General features: G+C 48.7%; 1 protein-coding gene across 4 annotated transcripts in view; it reads left to right on the top strand.

The window, feature by feature from the left end:
- Positions 1-2,172: 2,172 nt before the first annotated feature.
- The window catches only part of ABTB3 (ankyrin repeat and BTB domain containing 3), a 338,658-nt gene continuing 319,150 nt past the window's right edge, over positions 2,173-21,680 (top strand). For all 4 annotated transcript variants that reach the window (XM_005572127.5, XM_045365859.3, XM_015431489.4 and 1 more), the window contains exon 1: positions 2,173-3,847. In XM_005572127.5, the coding sequence (XP_005572184.2) occupies positions 2,713-3,847 (1,135 nt within the window). In that variant the 5' untranslated portion in view covers positions 2,173-2,712. The remainder of the gene's footprint in view (positions 3,848-21,680) is intronic.

The following is a 21,680-nucleotide window of genomic DNA, read 5'->3' on the forward strand; positions in this document are numbered from 1 at the left end:
ACTGAAAGTTTGTGGCCTTTGACCAATATTGTTCCCTTTTTGCCCACTCTTCAGCCCCTGGTAGCCACCATTCTACTGTCTGTTGTTGTAAGTTAAACTTTTTTTTTTTTTTTTTTTTTTTTAGGAGTCCACATATAAATGAGATCATGCTGTACTTGTCTTTCTGTGTCTGGTTTATTTCACTTAGGATATTCTCCAAGTTCATGATGTTATTGCAAATGACAGGATTTCCTTCTTTTTTAGAGCCAAATAATATTCCATTGCAGATATATACAGACCATATTTTCTTTACCCATTTATCTGTGGATGGACACTTAGGTATGTTTCCACATCTTGGCTATTGTGAATAAACTGCAATGAACATGGAAGTGCATTTCTCCCTTCAAGAGAAAGATGTTCTTTTCCTTTTCTTTTTCTTTCCTTTTTTGAGACAGAGTCTCACCCTGTCACCCGGGCAGAGGTGCAGTGGCGCAATCTTGGCTCACTGCAACCTCCACCTCCTGGGTTCAAGCAATTCTTGTGCCTCAGCCTTCCGAGTAGCTGGGATTACAGGTGTGCACCACCATGCCCAGCTAATTTTTGTATTTTTAGTAGAGACGGGGTTTCACCATGTTGGCCAGGCTGGTCTCCAACTCCTGACCTCAAGTGATCTGCCTGTCTTGGCCTCCCAAAGTGCTGGCATTACAGGTGTGAGCCACCGCTCTCAGTAGAGATTTTATTTTCTTTGGGTGTATACTCAGAAGTGGGATTGCTGAATCACATGGTAGTTCTATTTTTATTTTTGGGAACCTCCATGCTGTTTTCCATAATGGCTGTACTCATTTACACCCCACCACCAGTGTACAAAGGTTCCTTTTTTTCCACATCCGTGCCAACATTTGTTGTCTTTTGACTTTTTAATAATAGCCATCCTTACAGGTCTGAAGTGATATCTCATTGTGGTTTTGATTTTCATCTCACTAATGATTAGTGATGTTGAGCATATTTGCATATACCTGTTGGCCATTGTCGAACACTCAAAGCAACAGTTTAAAAGCATATCCTTAGGTCCTTCATCAATTTACAACAAGTATTTACTGAGCACCTCTACTGTGCCAGGACTCTGCACGGGAAGCCCTGGCCCAGCGTGGAATCCAGACAAGTAACCAGACTTTTGCAACCTAGTGTTGCAAGGGCACAGAAATCAGCAACCACAGAAGGGGACGGAGGCAGTGGAAGTACGGAAGCCAGTCCTGAAAGATCTGGGCCGGCTTCCTATAGGAAGGGATTCGAAGCTGAGAGACACAGTGTGCGGAGCTAGGAATCCCCATGTGTGTAAGATATGGCTTCTGCCCGGGTGGGTGGGGACAGACAAGTAGACTACACGATGCTATTTGACACAGGAATGCAGCTAAGTCATGCATATATATATATATATATTATATCTTTAGTCAGAAAAGAAGATTCTTCTTTGAGCAAATTCACTCCTTTTAAAAAGGCCGAGCTATTTGGAACGATGCCCACCAGGATGGCAAAGTGGTGCGTGAGCCCTCCCTGGAGCACACGCCCAGGACTTTGAAGCGGGGAGCAGGGTCCTCCTGGCTGCTGAAAGGAGTCGAGTTAATGAGCCCTACTGGCAGGTGGCGAATGGCCGGAGATCCGGCCTCCCAGTGGAGTCCACCGCCCCGGGCTTCCGCTCGCCAGGCTTATTTCTCTCCATGCTGGAGCAAACCCGGGCTGAAAAAGGGACCCACTAATTGGTTTGCGTACCCGAAGTGGGAATAGAGGGAGGAAAACCGTGTTTCAGGCGTTACAGTGGGGAAAAAAGTGAAATCCCAAACGCAGGGGAGACAGCGACTGTCAGGCAGACACCTTGTGAACCGCGGTGGAGAGCACACCTAGGTGGGGAGGTCACCGGTCCAACCCACCACCCTCCGGGAGACTGAGGGCAGGGACAGCAGCAGGGGGCGGCATCCACGTCTCTACGCTTGCAAGGGTTCCCCAAGTTCCTGGCCACTGCTCCCCACTTCCTGCAGCCTCGGTCTCCTCCGGGGGCGTGTGTGAGGGGCGGGGCCGCATGGAGAGGAGGGATTAAAAAAAAAAAAAAAGCGAGGTAATTAGCATTCTCCGATTCCACTGGCTCTCCGCCGGCCCTGCTTTGCATACGCCCGTCCCACTAGCTGCCCGGGGTTTGCTGGGGTTCGGCAAGGTTTGCAGCCGCCACGGCCGCTGCTGCGCTCCGGTGCAGGGCAGGCTGGCGCCGAGCGAACCAGGGCCAGGAGCCGGGAGCCGGGAGCCGGGAGCTGGGAGCCAGCTGCCCGCAGAGCTGCGGCGGCGGCGGCATTTGGGGTGGTCTCAGTTCCACGAACACCGTGGCCGGCGCCCTGTGGCTTCTGCGCCCAGCGGGGCTCAGGGAGGAACGGTCTAGACACTTTTTATTTTGGAAGAAAGGGGCAAGCCCCGGGGAGAGCTTCCTTCCCGGCCTGGCTCGCTCCCCAGTGCGCCCAGCTCCGGCCCGGACTCTGGAAGATGACTCCAGGGTCTGCTCTGTATATTCCAGCGGCGGCGGTTCCGGGAGGCAGCCGAAAGTAGTAACAGTTGGTAGCAGCGGCTGGTGGAAAAGTGAGCCGAGGCGGCGCGGACTCCGCTCTCCCCGCGCCCCGCGACACTCGCTGCTCCTCGCCGCTCCTTTTCCTTGGCTCCCAGGCGGCTGCAGCATGAAGTGGCGCAGCGATGGCCAGGAGAGGTAAGAAGCCCGTGGTGAGAACGCTGGAGGATCTGACGCTGGACTCGGGTTATGGTGGCGCGGCGGACTCGGTGCGCTCCTCCAACTTGTCTTTGTGCTGTTCCGACTCGCACCCGGCGTCCCCGTATGGCGGGAGCTGCTGGCCGCCTCTAGCTGACTCCATGCACAGCCGGCACAACAGCTTTGACACCGTCAACACTGCCCTGGTGGAAGACTCCGAGGGGCTGGACTGCGCCGGCCAGCACTGCTCGCGGCTGCTGCCGGACCTAGACGAGGTCCCCTGGACTCTCCAGGAGCTGGAGGCGCTGCTGCTGCGTTCGCGGGATCCCCGGGCAGGCCCGGCGGTCCCCGGCGGCCTGCCCAAGGACGCGCTGGCCAAGCTGTCGACGCTGGTGAGCAGGGCGCTGGTGCGCATCGCCAAAGAGGCGCAGCGCCTAAGTCTGCGCTTCGCCAAGTGCACCAAGTACGAGATCCAGAGCGCCATGGAGATCGTGCTGTCCTGGGGCCTGGCCGCACACTGCACGGCGGCTGCGCTGGCCGCACTGTCCCTCTACAACATGAGCAGCGCCGGCGGCGACCGCCTGGGCCGCGGCAAGTCGGCACGCTGCGGCCTCACCTTCTCCGTGGGCCGCGTGTATCGCTGGATGGTGGACAGCCGCGTGGCGCTGCGCATCCACGAGCACGCCGCCATCTACCTGACAGCCTGCATGGAGAGCCTCTTCCGGGACATCTACTCGCGGGTCGTGGCCTCCGGTGTGCCCCGGAGCTGCAGTGGCCCTGGGTCAGGCTCTGGCTCCGGCCCAGGCCCGAGCTCGGGCCCCGGTGCGGCCCCTGCGGCGGATAAAGAGCGGGAGGCGCCCGGGGGAGGAGCGGCGAGCGGCGGCGCCTGCAGCGCAGCCAGCAGCGCCAGCGGGGGCAGCAGCTGTTGCGCCCCGCCGGCCGCCGCGGCCGCCGCAGTCCCGCCGGCAGCCGCCGCCAACCACCACCATCACCACCACCATGCGCTCCACGAGGCGCCCAAGTTCACCGTGGAGACCCTGGAGCACACGGTCAACAACGACTCGGAGATCTGGGGTCTCCTGCAGCCCTACCAGCACCTTATCTGCGGGAAGAACGCCAGCGGTAAGTGGCTGCGCGGGTGCCACTCCCTCCCACCCAACCTGGCCAACTCTTGGCGCAAGTTTGCCTCAAGTCCCCCTCCCGCGTCTTCCCAGCCACGCGCTGCTGTCCCAAGCCGCTGAGGAGGCGGCCGGGCTGGAGGTAGCCAGAACAGGAGGTTGCCTGTTCCCTCCTGCACTCGGGTGCGCGTATTTTACGCCGCTGGTGCTGTCCCAGGTCCGCTAGCGCTAGGTTCCGCCCCCGGTGCGGGGCCGGGCGACAGCTGCCTCCAGCAAGCAGTGAGCGAAACCCAGCACCATTTTTTGGAGCAGGGTTGAGATCATTTGCGCTTAGTACATATACTCCACCCCAGCACTGTTTGTTTTGACCTTGAAGATGCCACTTCCCTGGGCGCATGAATTTGGCTCCCTAGGACTTGGGAGGAGGCGCGTTCCGCTCTCAGCAACCCAATGCTCCCACTTCCCCCACGCCCTCGGGGGGCACTCAGTACACAGGGGAAGGAGGGGCCTGACGGCTGTACCGGCTGAATGGTTGAGAGCTTGCTCGGCCTAGACAGTCGTAGAGGTGTGTGTGGTGAGACTGGGGTGCGGGAAGACTTTCGGTGCCAAGTTTTTCCAGAGCAGTTTTTGAGGGCTAGAGCACACAGCTGGTGGGGGCTGCGGGATGGACAAAGCCCCCAATTCCAGCCTCCCAGCTCTTGGCCTCTGGCAGGGATGCAGCTCTCACCACTTGGCTGAAGGAGCGCCTCTGGGGATCTGGGCAGGATGGAGCTGGCGGGGGCAGTTCTAGAGGGGGTTGTCAGTTTAGGGTGTCGTTTCCAGTAGGTTCTATCATCCTCTCTTCACGCCCCACTGTTTTGAAGGCCTGTCCTGGGTGGGTTTGAACCCGCAGTTCTGTCCTTGAAGGGGGTGGGGCCGGGGCGCTTGTTTTCGAGAGCTCGCGCTGGCGGTGCTGCCCGTCTGCGAAAGCCGGAGCTAGACACTTCAAAGCTTCATTTTTCCACAGGAAATGGTAGAAGCGTAACTGGAGACTCTAAAGGCGAAATAAAACTTTGTTACATATTCGGCGGTTTGGCCAGAGGTTGCGTGGTTGGAGCTGAAATGCAGTCTTTCTGGGCAGATTTCATTCATGTTGCTGCCTGTCTGTTTCCCGGGGGCTGGAGGAGCACTGCGGTGGGCGGTGCCAAGGGTGTGCATGTGCGTGTGAGAGTCTGAGTGCGCGCGCGTCTGTGCGTGTGTAAGTGCTTGTGAGTGTGCGCAGGAACGAGTGGGCGCGCTGGGCGCCCGGCTCCAGCGGAAGCCTTTGGAAACCGACCCTGCAGCCCTCGGTCCCTTCACCTGGATTTGATCATCAGTGGGGGAGGGGAAGGAAGGAGCAAAGCGGGTGTGTGTTTGTGTGTGTTGGGGAGGGGAATCCGCGCTGATCTCTGAGACTCTTCGGGATCTCTTTGCCAGAGCCCTTCCCCGTCTGCTGCCAGCCAGGGCACAACCCTCAAAGAGAGGATATCTTCGAGGCCACACACACACACACATACACACACACATACACACACACACCTTGAAATCTCGACTAAGATGGAAACATCTGGGGAGAAGCCATTGGGCTTTGTATGTGCTTCTTGAGAATGCGGGGATTCACCTGCAAAACCTGGGAGCTTTGGACTGGATTGCTCTTTGTTTGAAACCCTACCCCCACCAAAATGCACAGAGGGGCTTAATTTCCTTCCTAGTGGCTCCCATGACAATCATCTTACTCTTTGCTGCCCCGGACTCCCAACTCCTTACCCACCTTCTGGGCCTGGAACCTCTTCTTTTTTCTCCCTCATTATTTCCTTTGGGAGGCTCTAGTGTGGAAATCTGGGCACCCTGCCCTACCTCTGTCTTTGCCATTATCCTGAAGTTGTGAGTTTGGGCAAGTCACTTTACATCTTTGGGCCTCAGTTGCCTCCTCTGTAAAATAGGGGGCTAGATATGTAATACACCCCCAGGTCCTCTTGTAGCTCTGTGTTAGTAGCTTCTATATTTTTTCAAATCAGTTTTACTTTTATGAACCTTAACAACTTTTAAAAACAGTTTTTGTGTTTACCCTTTTTGGAGGAAGTATAATTTAAGGAAGGAGAAGACCACAGAGTTGGTTTTGGGCAGGGTGAGTGAATGACGGTTGGGGTTTGCTGCCATCACAACCTCTCCCACACCACAGCGCTTAACTCTTTGGTTTCAGGGCCCCTTCAGCCTCCTCTGGGTATGAGATACACTGTAAGTTCATTGTGATCTCTTCATGTCTTTTCTTTGGGCTTGTTTAAAATGGCAGGTCATTTATGCAGAAGAGTTAAAGAATGAGTGATTAATTCCTTAGGTATCGGAATCATACATTAAATATCAAACCTATTTCTTAAACTATTTTGTACGGAGTCTTTCTGATCTGCAAGCCTTATTAAAGACAACATACTTTACATAATAGATTTTCCCTCCTTTAATTTGGCAGTATCATTTATTTATTCATTTGTGAATTCATTTGTTCGTCGGTACTTACTGCAGTTGCTAAATGCTAGGGTCTGAGCAAGCGCCGGGTGAGAGGTAGTAACAGCTAACATGTATCCAGCAGGGCTCCTTATATTGACCCATTTGATCCTCAGTACCTCTTGAAAAGGTACGCCACTATCCCCATTATTTACAGGAAGAAACTGAGGCACAGGGAATTTAAGTATCTTGCTTATTTAAATGCAGATAGCCTGGCTCCAGAGTCCGTACTCATAATCCCTGTCTATATGACTCTTTAGTGACAGATGAGTTCCCTGCCTTCAGACATCCCACCTGCCCTTTATTACCTACACAGGTGAACAGAGACCCTTCCTGTCATACAATTCCTGAATTGTATACTTTTTGTTCCTCTCAAATGGAACTGGGCAGAACTGGATTTTGCATGTTTTTATATCTCCTGCTAAGCCTAAGAGAGGCCCTAGTAGGCCGGGTATGGTGGCTCACTCCTGTAATCCCAGCACTTTGGGAGGCCGAGGCGGGCGGATTGCGAGGTCAGGAGATTGAGACCATCCTGGTTAACACGGTGAAACCCCGTCTCTACTAAAAATACAAAAAATTAGCTGGGCGTGGTGGCAGGTGCCTGTAGTCCCAGCTACTCAGGAGGCTGAGGCAGGAAAATGGCGTGAACCAGGAAGGCAGAGCTTGCAGTGAGCCGAGATCATGCCATTGCACTCCAACCTGGGCGATAGAGCAAGACTCTGTTTCAAAAAAAAAAAAAAAAAAAAAAGAGGCCCTAGTCCACAGTTGGAGCTTATTAGATACCTGTTTGAGTTGAGCAAGCTATTGTACTGCATTATACAATGATGTCCTGAAAAAACTATTGCTTTTTGAGTTTCTTGAATCATCTTTGCAAGTTTTTCTACTTTGTTGTTATTGTTGTTCTAAAGAAGGGGTCTCGCTATGTTGCCCAGGCTATCTTTGAACTCCTGAGCTCAAGCAATCCTTCCACCTCAGCCGAGTAGCCGGGACTACAGACTGGCACTGGCTCCAAGTTCTTCTTCCTTGGTTGCCCCTTCTTACTGCTGTTTCTGTACCTGTCCACCTTTCTAATTTGCTGCTGCTAAACTGCCCAGGCTAAGGAATTGTGAAACTAGTCATGTGGGAATGGATTCAGAAAACAAAATATAGTTGGCTCTAAAGTGAAAGAAGGCCTAGGAGCTCTCAAAAATCACATCCATGGGCTTGCTGTGGGCATGAACTTTGCAGTTATGTAAAAACTTTTCAGAACTGGAGTTTTGTGTTGATTTTCAGCTGTTTTGAAGAGCCGGGGCAACAGCTAAGGGACCCCACTGTGGAGTTTTAAAAATTTGACTTGATTGAGCTAAATAAGGAGTGGGCAGAAGTACTTCACTGTGCCTTTGTATGTGCTAGTCATTGTGCCTTAAACTCCTTTAGAGCTGGCCAGTTCCTACTCATCCTTGAAGACTTGGCTTCAAGAATGAGTTGGTCTTCCCGGCCTCCTTGTGAGGGCTTCCTTGACACAACCTCTTCTCCGTTCTTATTCATCTCTGTGTCTCCTTCCGTATCACTCAGCACAGTGCCTGGCACTTTGTATAATAGATGCTCTCTACTGCTTGTTAAATGAATATAACCAGCTGATTCAATTTTACGCATTTAAAATTTGCCTCTCAGCTGTAAAGGCAGTTGTTAAGAGAATGGCCTCTGGTGTTGGACCTCTAGGATTTGAATTTCAAGGCTGCCATTTTCTAGTTGTTTGTTCTTAGGTATGTGACTCAACCTCTCTGTCCTCCAGTTTCCTCAGCTGTAAAATAGAGGTAATAATTACAAGGATTAAATGAGATTATGTGTCTAAGGCTATTATAATCTGGTGCTGACACATGGTAGGTGCTAAAATGATGATGATAGTTGTGATAATCTAGGAAAAATGGTATCTCATCTCTATCACATCCAGATTAATTCATTCCCACATGTTCAGGGTGGATGGAACCAACAAGGCACAGAATTTTAACTGGACCCCCCTTTTTAATATAACACCAAGTAACTCAGTACACCTGCCTCAAGATTGATGCCATGGGCACAGCCCCGTGGCCAGGGTCACAAACGGATTGTTTTGGTCAAAGGAAAGGAGCTTATTTTGGGGAGGCTGAGGCAGGAAGATTGCCCGAGGCCAGGAGTTTGAGACCAGCTGAAGCAACATAGTGAGATCTCATCTCTACAGGGAAAAAAAAAAAAAAAAAAAAAAATATATATATATATATATATATATATATAAATAAATTAAAGTAAAATAAAATAACATTAAGGTAGCTTATTTTATTTGCTGTATTTTAAACTTAAATGATGTCTATCTTTAGTGAAGAGGCACCAGGAAACTTTCTGGAAATAGTTCCTTATGTTGATTGGAATGTGGGTTCAGAGGTATATGCATTTGTCAAACGGGTTTTCACCATGCCGGCCAGGCTGGTATCTAACGGTAAACCTAGTATTTGAGCATTTTACTGTATTGTGAAATATGCTTCAGTTAAAAAAAAAAAAAGACACACCAAAAAAAAAAAAAAAAAAAGCCATAGGTATTCTTGAATTAGAGTTTGTTTTAAATGTACAATTTGAAGGGCAGACTGGAAGAGGTGGTATGGAATGGTGTGAAAAGGAAGGGAGAAAGACCTTACACTTAGATCTAACCCTAAATTTTCACTCTACCGTTCTCTAGCAAGTGACTTAATTTTGCTAAACTTAGTTTTCTCATCTGTACAGTGAGGATTAGAAAACAAAAGAAGGTGTATTTTAAAAAGGAAGAAAACCCAAACCAAACACAAAGGGCAATTACAAGGATTAATTCAGATATAGTTTATAAAAGCACCTGCCACATAGTAGGCACTCGATAATAATGGCTTCCTTAAAAAACAGATTATTCAGGCTGGAGAAAATAATAATACTTGGGGGATTTTGAATAGTCTCTTTCATTTCAGGGATCCCCAGTCATTTGATAAACATTAATTAACACGAGCCCTCACCTGTCAGCACGGGCTTTGGGGGTAGGTTGGTTTTCAGGTCTTTTGCTTTTCTATTGCCTCTGCACAAAATGCTTGCTCAGCTGTTTTCTTGTCCCTAAACTGGTCATCCTGTTCTGTGGAAAAGTGTTGCTGTGTTGGACCAAAAATGTCACAGAAGAAACCCAAGTTCTTAAGAGGAAGAGCAAACGCTATCTCAAGAGCCAGCTGTAGCAGTGCCTGTGCTCACAGAGCACCTTTTCAATTAACTGGCTTGATGTAAATTAAAACTTGGAATTTGGGTCAGTAAAGGGTGATTGGGTTTTCTGTGCAGACCTGCTAGTTCAGTGCTGGGGCATTTGCAAGTTGGGTGTTTCTTGAAACATAAAATAAAACTAACAAAACAATGAAGGACTAACCTGAAGACCTGGGGTCGGGGCAGAGTTGATGAACTTTGTCTAGAAGGAAGGCCTCTAATTCTGAGTCTGTTAACATTTGTGACCTTGAGCCAGGCACCAAACTCATTATTACCAAACTTATTATCCACTGAAAGGTCAGTACAAAATAGTAATTGACTCTGGACTCAGGCACACCTGTAAGCTGCAGTTTCCCTATCTGTAAAATGGGTATTGTAATAAACAGCTCTACTTGTATAGCTTATGATATGCCAGGCACTATTTTAAGAGCTTTATGTATTATAATCATTATAGTTACATCAGCTATTATTATTATTATTATTATTATTATTATTATTGAGATGGAGTTTTGCTCTTGTTGCCCAGGCTGGAGTGCAATGGTGCAATCTCAGCTCACCACAACCTCTGCCTCCCAGGTTCAAGCGATTCTCCTGCCTCTGCCTCCTGAGTAACTGGGATTACAGGCACGCGCCATCACGCCTGGCTAATTTCGTATTTTTAGTAGAGACAAGTTTTCACCATGCTGACCAGGCTGGTTTCAAACTTCTGACCTCAGGTGACCCACTCATCTCCACCTCCCAAAGTGCTGGGATTATAGGTATGAGCCACCATGCCTGGCCTTATCAGTTATTATTAAAGACAGTTCAGAAATCTCAGTAGCTTAACACAATAGAAATTCATTTCTTATACACTTAAACTCTGATTGAGAGAGGAGTGGGGTTGGAGGAGGCAGGAGGGTCATTTAGGTACCAAGCTTGACTAATGGAGAGTTTGCCTTTTTTATTTTCTACATGCGGCCTTCAGTGCCTTCCTTGGACATTCATCCAGCCAGTAGGTAGAGGGAGACAGTGAGTGTGGAGGAGCTTAAGAAAGGTGGTATAGGCTAAGCCTGGAGAGACTTACATTGCTTGTGTCCACATATCATTGACCAGATGTATCATTGGCTCTCTGACCACCAATATGTGTGTGCCTCCTTCTTCCTATGCTCAAAACACATTCTCTTTTCCCTAAGGGAGGAACCCACATTTTATCTGATCCCTGCTTCCAACTTCAAGTTCAGAGTCATTGGATGTTGCTCAGTCCTATCCATGAAGCTGAGTGTGGCACCTCACCATGGTCCAGGGACTCATGAGGCAAAACAAACTTTATTATCTGCCACTCTGCATTCATATCCCACATCTGAGCAGGGTGGGATAACCATCACAAAACTCCCATTTGGAAAGGATAATCATGGACGGTATGTACACAGCAGTCACTGGTCCTCAGTAGTGATGAAATCTTGCCAAGCAAGCATTGTGGGATTATATCCTAGCAGTGGGTGAAGTTCCTGGATTAGGTCCTGACTCTTCTCCTGATAGGAATTTACTGGTTCATTGTTCTCCACACTCTCAGCTGTGCTGGTGGGAGGATTTTCTTTGTTATTTTCCACGACCACACCCGAAGTTGGTCGTGGGCAGTATGGCCTTCTTGGGGGCTCTAAATCTTTTGTGACCTAGTTCTTTCCCTTGAACCTCTGGGGGCCCAAGGATTGTTTTAATGCTATAACAGTAAAAGACTATTAAAGTCAAGGTTTATAGATTTTGCAATGCAATTCCCTCAACAACTTAGTAAGACTTTGATCTATGATGTCTAATATGCCAGTAGCCACACCCAAAGTTATTTCCTAGACTTAATTCTGAAGCCCGGATTATTACTTCCTTTTCCCCATACCTCTCTTTCTCTCTAAATTTAATGGCAGCTACCTTGAGGCCATCAGGCTTAGGTGGGAAGCTTATATTCTTCACATGATACTTATTTCACTTAAATGTCTTCTCACTCTTTTCTTTTATTGTTTGGGGTTTAGACATAGTTGTCTGTTTTTACCTCTCCACTATTCCTTTCTAAAATTACTTTCAAACTAGTTAATTTATGCCTGAGTTCTTCTCTTTACCTAGTACCTTACTTAGCCAGGAACTGTTAGCAAACTCTATTACCATTATTTTTTATGCTCTTTCTATAGAGCATACAGGTTTAGTAGGCGTGAGCTCTGACTGCCAAGTTATCATAGATGACAGTTTAATGAGACATTTTTCTTCTGTATCACATGGGTCTCCAGTTTTCCAGGCTCTAGTGTAACCTGCTACCTGACTTCTAAGCCAATGTCACATGTTTTAAGCAGTCCACTTCTGGAACTAAGTTCTGTATTAGTTAGGGTAATGCTAGCCGATGCATCAGATAAATCCTAACATCTTAGTGGCTGAACATAATGAAAGCTGCTTTCTCATTCATGTAGAGTCCACCTGATGGCAGGGGAGAGAGGTGCTCTGTCTGTGGAAGTTGATGGAAGCTCTACCATCTTGAACACATAACTCCCAGAGACGTCTCTGATTGAGGATGATAGAGAATGTGGAGGATTGTAATGCAGTCCTGGATGTGGGTGTGTCAATTCCTTCCACATTCCAATGACCGGCACTCGGTCGCATGGCCTCCACTAGATGTAAGGGGGCTGGAAATTATGGTCTCTGGCAGGGCAGCCACCCACAGCCACAAGTCTACAGTATCAGAGGGGCATAAGTATTTAATAGAGAGCTAGCCATCTCAACCACCTTATGAAGGAGGCGCTATTATTATCCCCATTTTACAGATTAAGAAGTTGAGGAACAGAAGGTTTAATGAATTTGCTTAAGGTGACATGGCTTGCAAGTGGCCAGCCAGATTTGAATTAGGCAGTTGGCAGTCTGCCTTATAGAATGCTTGTGAGGATTAAAATGATATAATGAATGTGAAACGTTGATCGTAGCATCTCATATGTACTTAATAACTGTTATCTTTATTATTATCGATAGTATCATTCTATACTGAAAGTGGAGTGGATTAACAGTGAATGGATGTGAAGGTAAAATGTCAATCTGAACGAGTGGGTGCTCCAGGAAAATTGTATCACGTGTCTGTCTTTTCCCCTTTGCCATCTCCTGTGTTTTATCCACAGGGAGAACTACCAGTTGCTGAACCAGGGACTATTCCAGAATTTCCACACACAAGACTTTATTTAATCTCCACACTCTTCTTGCGAAATGACTGTTTCTTATCCTCAATGTGCTGAGGAAGAAACTGAGGCTCAGAAAAGTTCAGCAACTAGTTCAGGATGCCACGGCTACACAGTGGTTGAGTTGGGATTTGGGCCCAAGAGCCTGTGCTCTGAACTGCCACAGCCCGGTGGTGAAATCCGGATCACAGGGGCCTCCAGGAGGATCCCAGAAGGACTCCAGTGCAGCCTGAGGGGCCTGTGGGGTAGAGGGCGGGGCTTGCCTTGGTGGTGGTGGTTACGGTTGATGATTGTCCTTGTGCATAATATGTGGTCGCAGCTCTTTTTTTAGTCCCCGCCGGCTTCCCCTCTCCCTGGCTGCCCCATGAGTCACTTCCCAGCTGTCCATCAGATCACAGCATAGCCTCCTCAGCTGAGGCCCTGGGGAAATAGCTGGCTTTATCATCTCCAGGGACAGCTCCCTCCATACCCTGCCTAGCTGGGTGGGCTCAGTGCCATAAGAAGCACAGGCCCTCTCACAGGTAGAACTGAATTCAGAAAACTGTGGCATAGGGGAGAATTGATTCCATTTTTACTGCAGAGGAGACTGAGCCTCGTCCTCCCTGAGAATCACAGAGCTGGGTTTTTGCTAGACTCTGGAGTTAGGTGGACCAGAGTTCAAATTCTGGCTCTATTGCCTACAAGCCAGGTGATCTTGGGCAAGTCAGTTCATCTTTCCCAGCCTCAATTTTCTCGTCTGCTTCATAACGATAATGGTAGCACGCCCTCATAAAGAAAATGTCATCGAGAGGATAAAATGAGTTAATTCATATAAAAGTCCTTAGAATAATATTGGACACATCGTAAGTACTCAATATCTGTTAACAATCATCGTCGTTATTATTAAGTGCTTAAGCAGGTGCCAGCCTCCTTGCTTAAAGAACTGCCCCCGGTTGCTGCCTCATTTACTGAGTGACTGAAAAGCTTTCTATAGTTTGTCAGTAACCAGACTTCTGGACTTTGACCACTTATTAGCTGTGTGATGTCAGGCAAGTTACCTAACCTCTCTGTGACTCACTTTTTCCCTTTGTTACATGAGAGTAATAGTGAAACCTAATTCTGAAGGCTGTTGGGAAGTGCCTGACATGCAGAAATTGCTTCATACATGTTGGCCATTGTGGGGTTTCATTATATTCATTATGACTTTCTATAGGCACTGTGTTAAATGTTGAGCAACATTTAACTGTGCTCATGGAGCTTGTGGGCCTGTGCTGGGTTTAATTTATTCATCAAAGAATTTGCAGATGTAAATTTACAACTGGTGACATGTGCAACAAAGGAGAGACATACAGGCTATTAGAGTCTTTACTACGGCTCTTGATGTGGCTGGGAGTAAGGCTTCACTAAGGAAATGGGGAAGTGAGGCTTGAGTGAGGCTGGAATGAGGCTGAAGCATGGCCAAGTTGATGGAAAAGGTAGGAAGAATACTTGGTGAATGCGAACTGCATGTGCAAAGGGCCTGTGGCAGAGGAGAGCATGGGGGGAAGGTAGAATGGCCAGTGCAGCTGGAATGGGAGCGGGTAGGGAGGGGAGTCTGGTAGAGGTTAGACTAAGCATCTGCCAGATTAAGCAGGCTTTTACAGAGGGCACTGGAGAGCCCTTGAAAGCTTTTAAGGAGGGAGATACAGTGATCAGATTTGTGTTCTAAAAAGATCATGTTGGCAATAGTTCAGAGAGCACACTGGAAGGGTGAATGTGGAAAGGCTGGTTAGGTATTGTCATCGTCCCCATCTTACCCAAGAAGAATCTGAGACTGTGATACATAAAGTCACTTGCCCAAAGTTGCTAAGACAATAAGTAAAGAACTCAATTTAAAAACATAGAATTTAAGTCTGAGGGACTTCAAATTCGACCTTCCTCTCACCATACCATGCCTCATTCCAAGGGAGCATCTGGTTTAACTCTCACATTTTACAGATGTGGAAACTGAGGCGCAGAGTGGGATACTGTCTTGTCCAAGATCACACAGCAGAGCTGGAACCGGTATACCAGGTTTCTGGATTTTCAGAGCCCATCTCCCATCCGCAGTGATGTATCATCTCCTGTAAACCAGATCACCCGTGGGAAGCACAGTGGGATGAGAGCCTGCATCATCGATAGCAGTTTGGAGATTAATTTACGATCCGGCTGTAATATCTCACAGTAAAATAAATGCTAGTCTAGAAGCATGTGGAGGTCCCCATTAGATCGTGGCTGAACCAATGAAAGCAATGACTGTGAAGATCAGGTGTGCTAAATGCAGAATCAAATTAACAGTTCCCCTGTGCATTCATATCTAAAAGCAAATCAGAGAGGCAGCTTTGAGGAGGGGTAAGTGAAATCTTACAGTGCCTGCCTCTGAGGTTGAGGCTGCATGGATTAACTGATTTTCTTTGGGTGGTATGTGTCATTGTTCCTTCCTAATCCCAGCTCAGGGTACCACCCAGGGAGTCATGATGTGCCCAAGAAGCATGCCAGACTTAAATTACCTCTTTTCTTTCTCTGGATGCTTCTGAGCATTTCAAGTACTGGGGAGGTGGCACAGCCTTTTTCTCTCTCCGCCTCCTTCCTCAGCCCCTTTCAGTCTTCTCTATACTGACTTTGACGCTTAGGGGCTGGGCTCACTCGCGTGAGCAAAGCCATAGGTGCTTCCTGCCCTCATGGAGCTTGCGGGCTTGAGGCGGGTTTAGTTTATTCACAGATAGTCACACAGATGTCAAACTGCACCCATGACAGTTGCTCAGCGGGAGAGATTCACAGGGCCAGGAGTATTTGATGGGGACAAAGCCTCCTTAGACTGCAGGGTGAGGTCCAGGGCAGTGCCTGCGAGGGGAGCTGCCCCTCCCTTGTGCTTCCGGGGGGGGGGACCGGGGACACCAGGCATTCAGAGGTGGAAGGCTCCTTGTCAGCCTCCTCCACCTGGTGCTGGTGGTGACACAGGCGGTGGGGAAGCCTGCAGGGATGGGGTGGTAAGGGTGTGATCTGTGCACAGGTGATTGGAGCTCCTCCTTCCCACCCGGAAGTCTGCACCACCAGGGCAGGCAGAGGGCAGAGAGCAGGGAATCTCATCCCCATGTCAGCGCCTCTGATTCTGCTCAATCTCCTTCCCTTTGGAAGCCCTCCCCACCCTCCTCCTGGTCCTGCCATTCTGCAGCTGCTACTGTTGGGGCCGGATGATAGGCCTCTTGTTCAGCTTGCTGCGGCAGCCATGGTGGATGGAGGGCAGGGGCCTCCCCTCCTCTCCCCCGTCCCCGCCCCCTTCCCCACCTCTCCCCACCCCCTTCCCCACCTCTCCCCACCTGGATCCGCTGGCTGCTCTTGCTGATTCGGCTGCTGCTCTAAGTTTTCTCTCTCCAAGCATTAGAGCTATGGATCAAGGAAACAGACCAAGAGTGAGCTGGCACCTTCACAGCCTCTGATGGCCCCATAATGTGGAGCCTCGAGGGGCAGCCGGGAGCCTGTGCTGGGGTAGGAATTTGCCTGAGACCCGCAGTGCATGGGAAGGCCTCGCTTGGCTCAGGCCCAGGAGGGTGGGCTCGTGCTGTGTGACCTCACGCTCCTGACCTCTCTGAGCCTCATTGCCCTCACATGGGGGTTGGAAATAATGATCACACCAGGTTCTGGTGTTGATAGAGTTGAAAGTGTCTAATGAGGCGATACTTTGGAAAACCGGGAAGCCCAGCTCATCATCTTGGTAAAAGCTGACACGTTCTGAGCATTTGCCACACTCCTTGCACCATTTTAAGTAATGGGGAGCATTAGCTGCTCTATGAGACAGGCATGGTTATCATCTCTGTTTTACAGATGAGGACACCTGGGAGAGATGGAGAGACTTGCTTAAAGTCCTACAGTTAGTAAGATGCAGAGTGGGGACTCCGTCCCTAGTTCTCGGTCCCTATTCCTAACCACCATGCCTTGAGGAGGAAATATGGGATGTGAGAGAGATCTGACTCAGAAATCATGGAAGATGACTGAGGAGAAATTACCCAGACATCTGGGGTGAGTAATATCACCCTGTCAGGGGCAGAGAAGTGAGGCAGCCGGCTTGAGACTGCGTGGAGAGTAGCAGCAGAGTTCGGGGTTGAACCTAGGCCATCCTGCCTCGAGGCCTGAGCACACGTGAAGGGAGGAGGGGAAAAGGTGTGAGTCTCCCCAGGCCATGCCATACAATGTTGTGACCCGTGGCAAGGCCCTGTTCTCCTACTGGCCTTGCTAGGGTTGGGCTACAGATTTGCCACTGCTGAGCTTCCCAGAAGCCTGTGCAAAAGGAGCAATCATGAGCCGACTCACAATTCTTTGTATGGCGGATGAGACGGCAGTAAACCAGTTGCTATAGCTGTGCCTGTTGCTTAGGCCAGAAAGAAATTTCTCAGTAGGAGATTAGAAGCCATTATTAAGTTGCATTTAGCGACCTCACATTTCAGCCCATGGTTGTTAAGGAAGAACAAGGGGAGCTGCTTCCTGATCTGCGAAGGGTCTCTCCCACCCATCCCTGCTGCCTTCACCCCCTTGCTCATTCCTTATGGTATGTCCACTTGTTTCCTTTGTGTATAAACAGAAGGCAGGGGTTGGGGCAGCATATGACTCTTCCTCCTATGTTCTGGAGGAGGATCTTAGGGTCAGAAGGTGCCCTGGAAGTGTACGTCTAAGTCAGATGGTCTGTAGAGAAGCAGAGTGAGTTCATATGCTCCTCTGAGACAAAATAAGCAGACCACACATTGCACCTGCAAATATAGAGTCATCAGCAAGCTGGGGTGCAAGTTTAGGGAGGCAGGAGAGAGCTGGATGAGACCTGGGCTTTGGAGAGATTTCATCGGTATGGTCAGATGAGACAGCGCTTGAGGGTTTAGTGCCAGAAGAGGACATGAGGCCCGCTCTAGATAAGCTGTGTTGATCTCAGGCAAGTGACTTAACCTCTTTGGACTTGTTTCCTCATCAGAAAAATGGAGATAAGAAATATACCAGGTTCCCAGAATTGTTTTGAGGATCAAAGGAGTCCTCAGATATAAAAGTGCTCTGTAAACTGTAAAATAACCATTCATTCAATCATTTATTCAATAGATAATTATCGAGAGGCTACCATATACCAGGTATGGCTCTAGATACTTAGGATCCATCAGTCCATAGAAAAAAGTCATTGCCTTTACAGAACTTACATTCTAGTTGGGGAGACCCTACTAGATAATAAACACACTGTATAAGTAAAAGTGTTAGAAGGTGACACCTGCCATGGAAAAATTAAATCAGAGTAGGGGGAATCGGGAGAGTAGGGGATGGTTGCAATGATAGCATGGTCAGGGTGGCCTCACTCCAAAGATGACATTGGTGTAGAAAGATGAAGGAGGTGAGGGAATTGATCATGTTGGTATCTGGGAGAAAACTGTTTCAGGCAGAGGGAACAGCCAGTGTAAAGGCACTGAGGCAGGAATAGCTAAGAACCCATTGTGGTGGAGAAGCATGAGTGAGCCAAGAGGAATGAGAGGTGAAAGCACAGGGTCATCATAAGCCAGGTTAGGTAGGGCCACATAGGTCATCACAGACTTTGACTTTTATTCTTAGTGAACTGGGAAGCCATGGCAGGGTTTTGAATAAGGATTGGCAGATCTGGTTGAAGATGGACTCCAGAGGAACAAGAGTGCAGGCAGGGGAGACGAGTGTGTGGAGGCTCTTCCGATAACCCGGGCAGGAGAGGACGGTGGCCTAGCCAGGGTGGTAGCAGTGGAGGTGGGCTAGGAAGAAGCTTCTGGCTGTAACCAAAAGGTGGAGTTAACAAGCTCATGTTGATACATTGGGTGTGGGGTGTGAGGGAACGAGGGGGATCCAGGAAGACTCTGAAGGGTTTTTGGTTTGAACAATGAGGAGGACGGAGTTGCCTTAAACTGAGATGGGAAAGACTGGAAAGAGCAGGTTTGGAGATGGCAGGAAGATCAGGACCCCAGCTTGGGACATGCAAAGTTCGAGTTGTCTTTTAGGTGTCCAGGAGGAGATGTTAACCAGGCCATTGGATACTCACTCAGGAGTATCTCGAATTCAGGAGAGAGGATGGTTTGGAGATATACATTTGGGAGTTGAGAGCATGTGGATGGTATTTCAAACCATGAGGTGGGCAAGGTCACAGAGGGAGTGAGTATAGAAAGGACAAGACGACCAAAGACAGAGCCCTTCCTTGGGCCAGACAGAAGAGGAGGAACCAGCAGAGGAGGCTGAGAAGGAGCAGCCAAGTGAGGAGGAGAACTGGGAATGTCCTAGAACAGAAGATAGTGTGCCCCCAAGGAGGAAGTGGTCCCCTGAATCAGGTGGTATTTGAGGTAGTTACTCCCACTGTACCCCCAAACTCTGTATTTCTGTCTGCAACCCTTGGGGATTGTTTCAGGCCCCATGAAGAAGCAGCATTGAGACCAGGTGCAGTGACCTATGCTTCTCATCCCAGTGCTTTGGGGGCCAAGGTGGGAGGATTGCTTGAGGCCAGGAGTTCGAGACAACCTGGACAATATAGCAAGACCCCATCTCTATACAAAATGTAAAGAGTCAGCTGAGAGTGGTGGCATGCACCTGTAGCCCCACCTACTCGGGAGGTGGGAGGATCACTGAAACCCAGGAGTTTGAGGCTGCAGTGAGCTATGATCATGCCACTACACTCCAGCCTGGGTGACAGAGCAAGACCTTGTTGAGAGAAAGAAAGAGAGAGAGAGAGAGAGAAGAGAGAAAAAGAAAAAAGCAGCAGCATAGATGTACTTATTGGGAACCACACTAACCATAATGATTCTGAGGATATTTGTGATGTTTTCCTAAGGGGATAGAGGGGAAATGCCCTCAGTATATCATCTATAAACCATCAACCAGGGGGATTAGGCCAAATCAGTGATTTTGATCTGGGTTCTCATGGAGTAAGGCAGGGAGGCTTCTCACTTCCACCCTGTACACACACATTAGCAGTTGTTCCTCTTGTATCTGTTTTATATATACTGGGATTTTGAATAAGATGTAGAGTTTGAAGAGCACTAGCCAGGGTAATGAGCAAGTCCTTCCTGCTCTGGCTTCCCAGGAGGCTCTGACTACCCATGGAACTGGGAATCCCACAGTGGATGTGTGCTTTGGCTTTGGCCAATGAGACAAGCTTAGAAATTGTGTCCTGCTGAGGCTCAGAGAAGCAGCTGAATGAGGCTAGGCGAGTGAGGTAGGGCCAAGAGGAGAGGGAAAGAGGAGTACTGCGCTTGGAATCTTTGCAGCTCCAGAACCCAATAGGGATGGAAGAGAGGAAGACAGGGCATGAGGAGAACCAATATTGGAAATAAACTGAACTGGCAGAATTCAGGGTCCAACAATTGGATGCTTCACAGTTGAAGATGACTCCCTTCCTCCTCACGCCCCCGACAATTATTTGCAATTCTGCTCCTACCCCCCAGCCCCGCCCAATGCAAAGCTCTTTTGTGTTCCTCCTTCATTGCTGCATCCTCACCTCCCAGGTGGCATTGCTGATTGGCGGGAGCAGAGGTAGAAGTCATCAAAGCCATCTCTGAACCAAAAATAGCCTATCCAACCAGACACTTCCCAACTTCCCATGCCAAAGTGCTTGTTCTCATTTGTCAAAGTTGGCATATCCACCTGACGGCTGTCAAAGGTCTGAGGTTGAAAACAGAAAGGATCAGTCCTGCATTCCCAAACCCTGATGTGAGCAAATGATGACTTTGGGATATTGTGACTTGTACAGTGTAAGTTTCTTACCCACTAAATCTTCTAATCTGGTTGATTTTAAGAGGAGGGATCACATGGTAGTTACATCAAGGGTCCGAAGACAGTCTGGCTGCAAATCCCAGTGTCATCCCTTACTAGCTGAGCCACCTTGGTCCAGTTCTCTCTGAGCCTCGGTTTGCTCCCTTGTAAGCATGCTCACCTCATAGGAGTGTTTGGGGATGAAACAGAATGACGTGATGTCTATAAGCACTTAATGTGTGGCAGTGAGTGCTTGATACATGTTGGCTGTTATTGTTGGGACTGTCATTCCCTAGTCATAGAAAACCTCTATTGTAACACTCATCAGATTGTACTGAATGGCCCACTAACCTATCAGTCTTTACAGATCATCTTGTGTCTCTAGCACAGCATCTGGCACATAGTAGGCACTTCAACATACTTGTTCAATGAACAGATGACACCATAGAATGTAAACTTCATGCGAGCACAGATATTTGTCTCTTTTATTCATTGCTATCCCCCCAATACCTAGAAGACTGCCAGAGTATAGTACATCCTGAATAAATATTTGCAGCCTGTGAAGTGAACTGTGAATTAATGGAGCTTCACTAACAGGCAAATCCAGAGCTTGTTGCTAACCATTGGTTAACTGACTGGGAGTCTTCCTGCATATTTCTGAATTCTCAGCCTTGAACAACACTCCTTTTCAAAGCTTGCTTCTCTTTGAAGAACAGAAAGGAAATGATTGCCCATTATCCCTTTGTACCCAGTTTCTGCCCATGAGATGGCACCTCGTTCTAATCCAAAGTTGAAAGCTGTGTCTGCGTAGACTTTTGGATCTTATTGCTAAGAGAAGCTTCACAATTCTCCGGGCGCAGCCCCGCTGTCTTCAGTCTGGATATCAGATGGATTTTGCAAGCTAGACACCTGAGAACCAGGGGGATTAATATACTTGTATGGGGTTGCACAGCTGCCGGCAGGCGAGTGAGTCTAGTGGGTGATAGAAGTCCTGTTTTAAAGGTGGAAAGTCCTTCCTTCTCAGCTGGATCGGGATCTCAGCCCTCTGAATTCCCAGGTTGGTGCCTCCACGATGCCATGCTGCCCCAGGGAAAAGGAAACAAGGCTTTGTTCTCTTTCTTTAGTTGTGATTCACACCACTTCCCACTTATTAATGTGGCTGGTTCCCATGTA

This window comes from Macaca fascicularis, chromosome 11 (assembly GCF_037993035.2).
Source record: "Macaca fascicularis isolate 582-1 chromosome 11, T2T-MFA8v1.1".
In the NCBI taxonomy this organism is placed as follows: domain Eukaryota; kingdom Metazoa; phylum Chordata; class Mammalia; order Primates; family Cercopithecidae; genus Macaca; species Macaca fascicularis.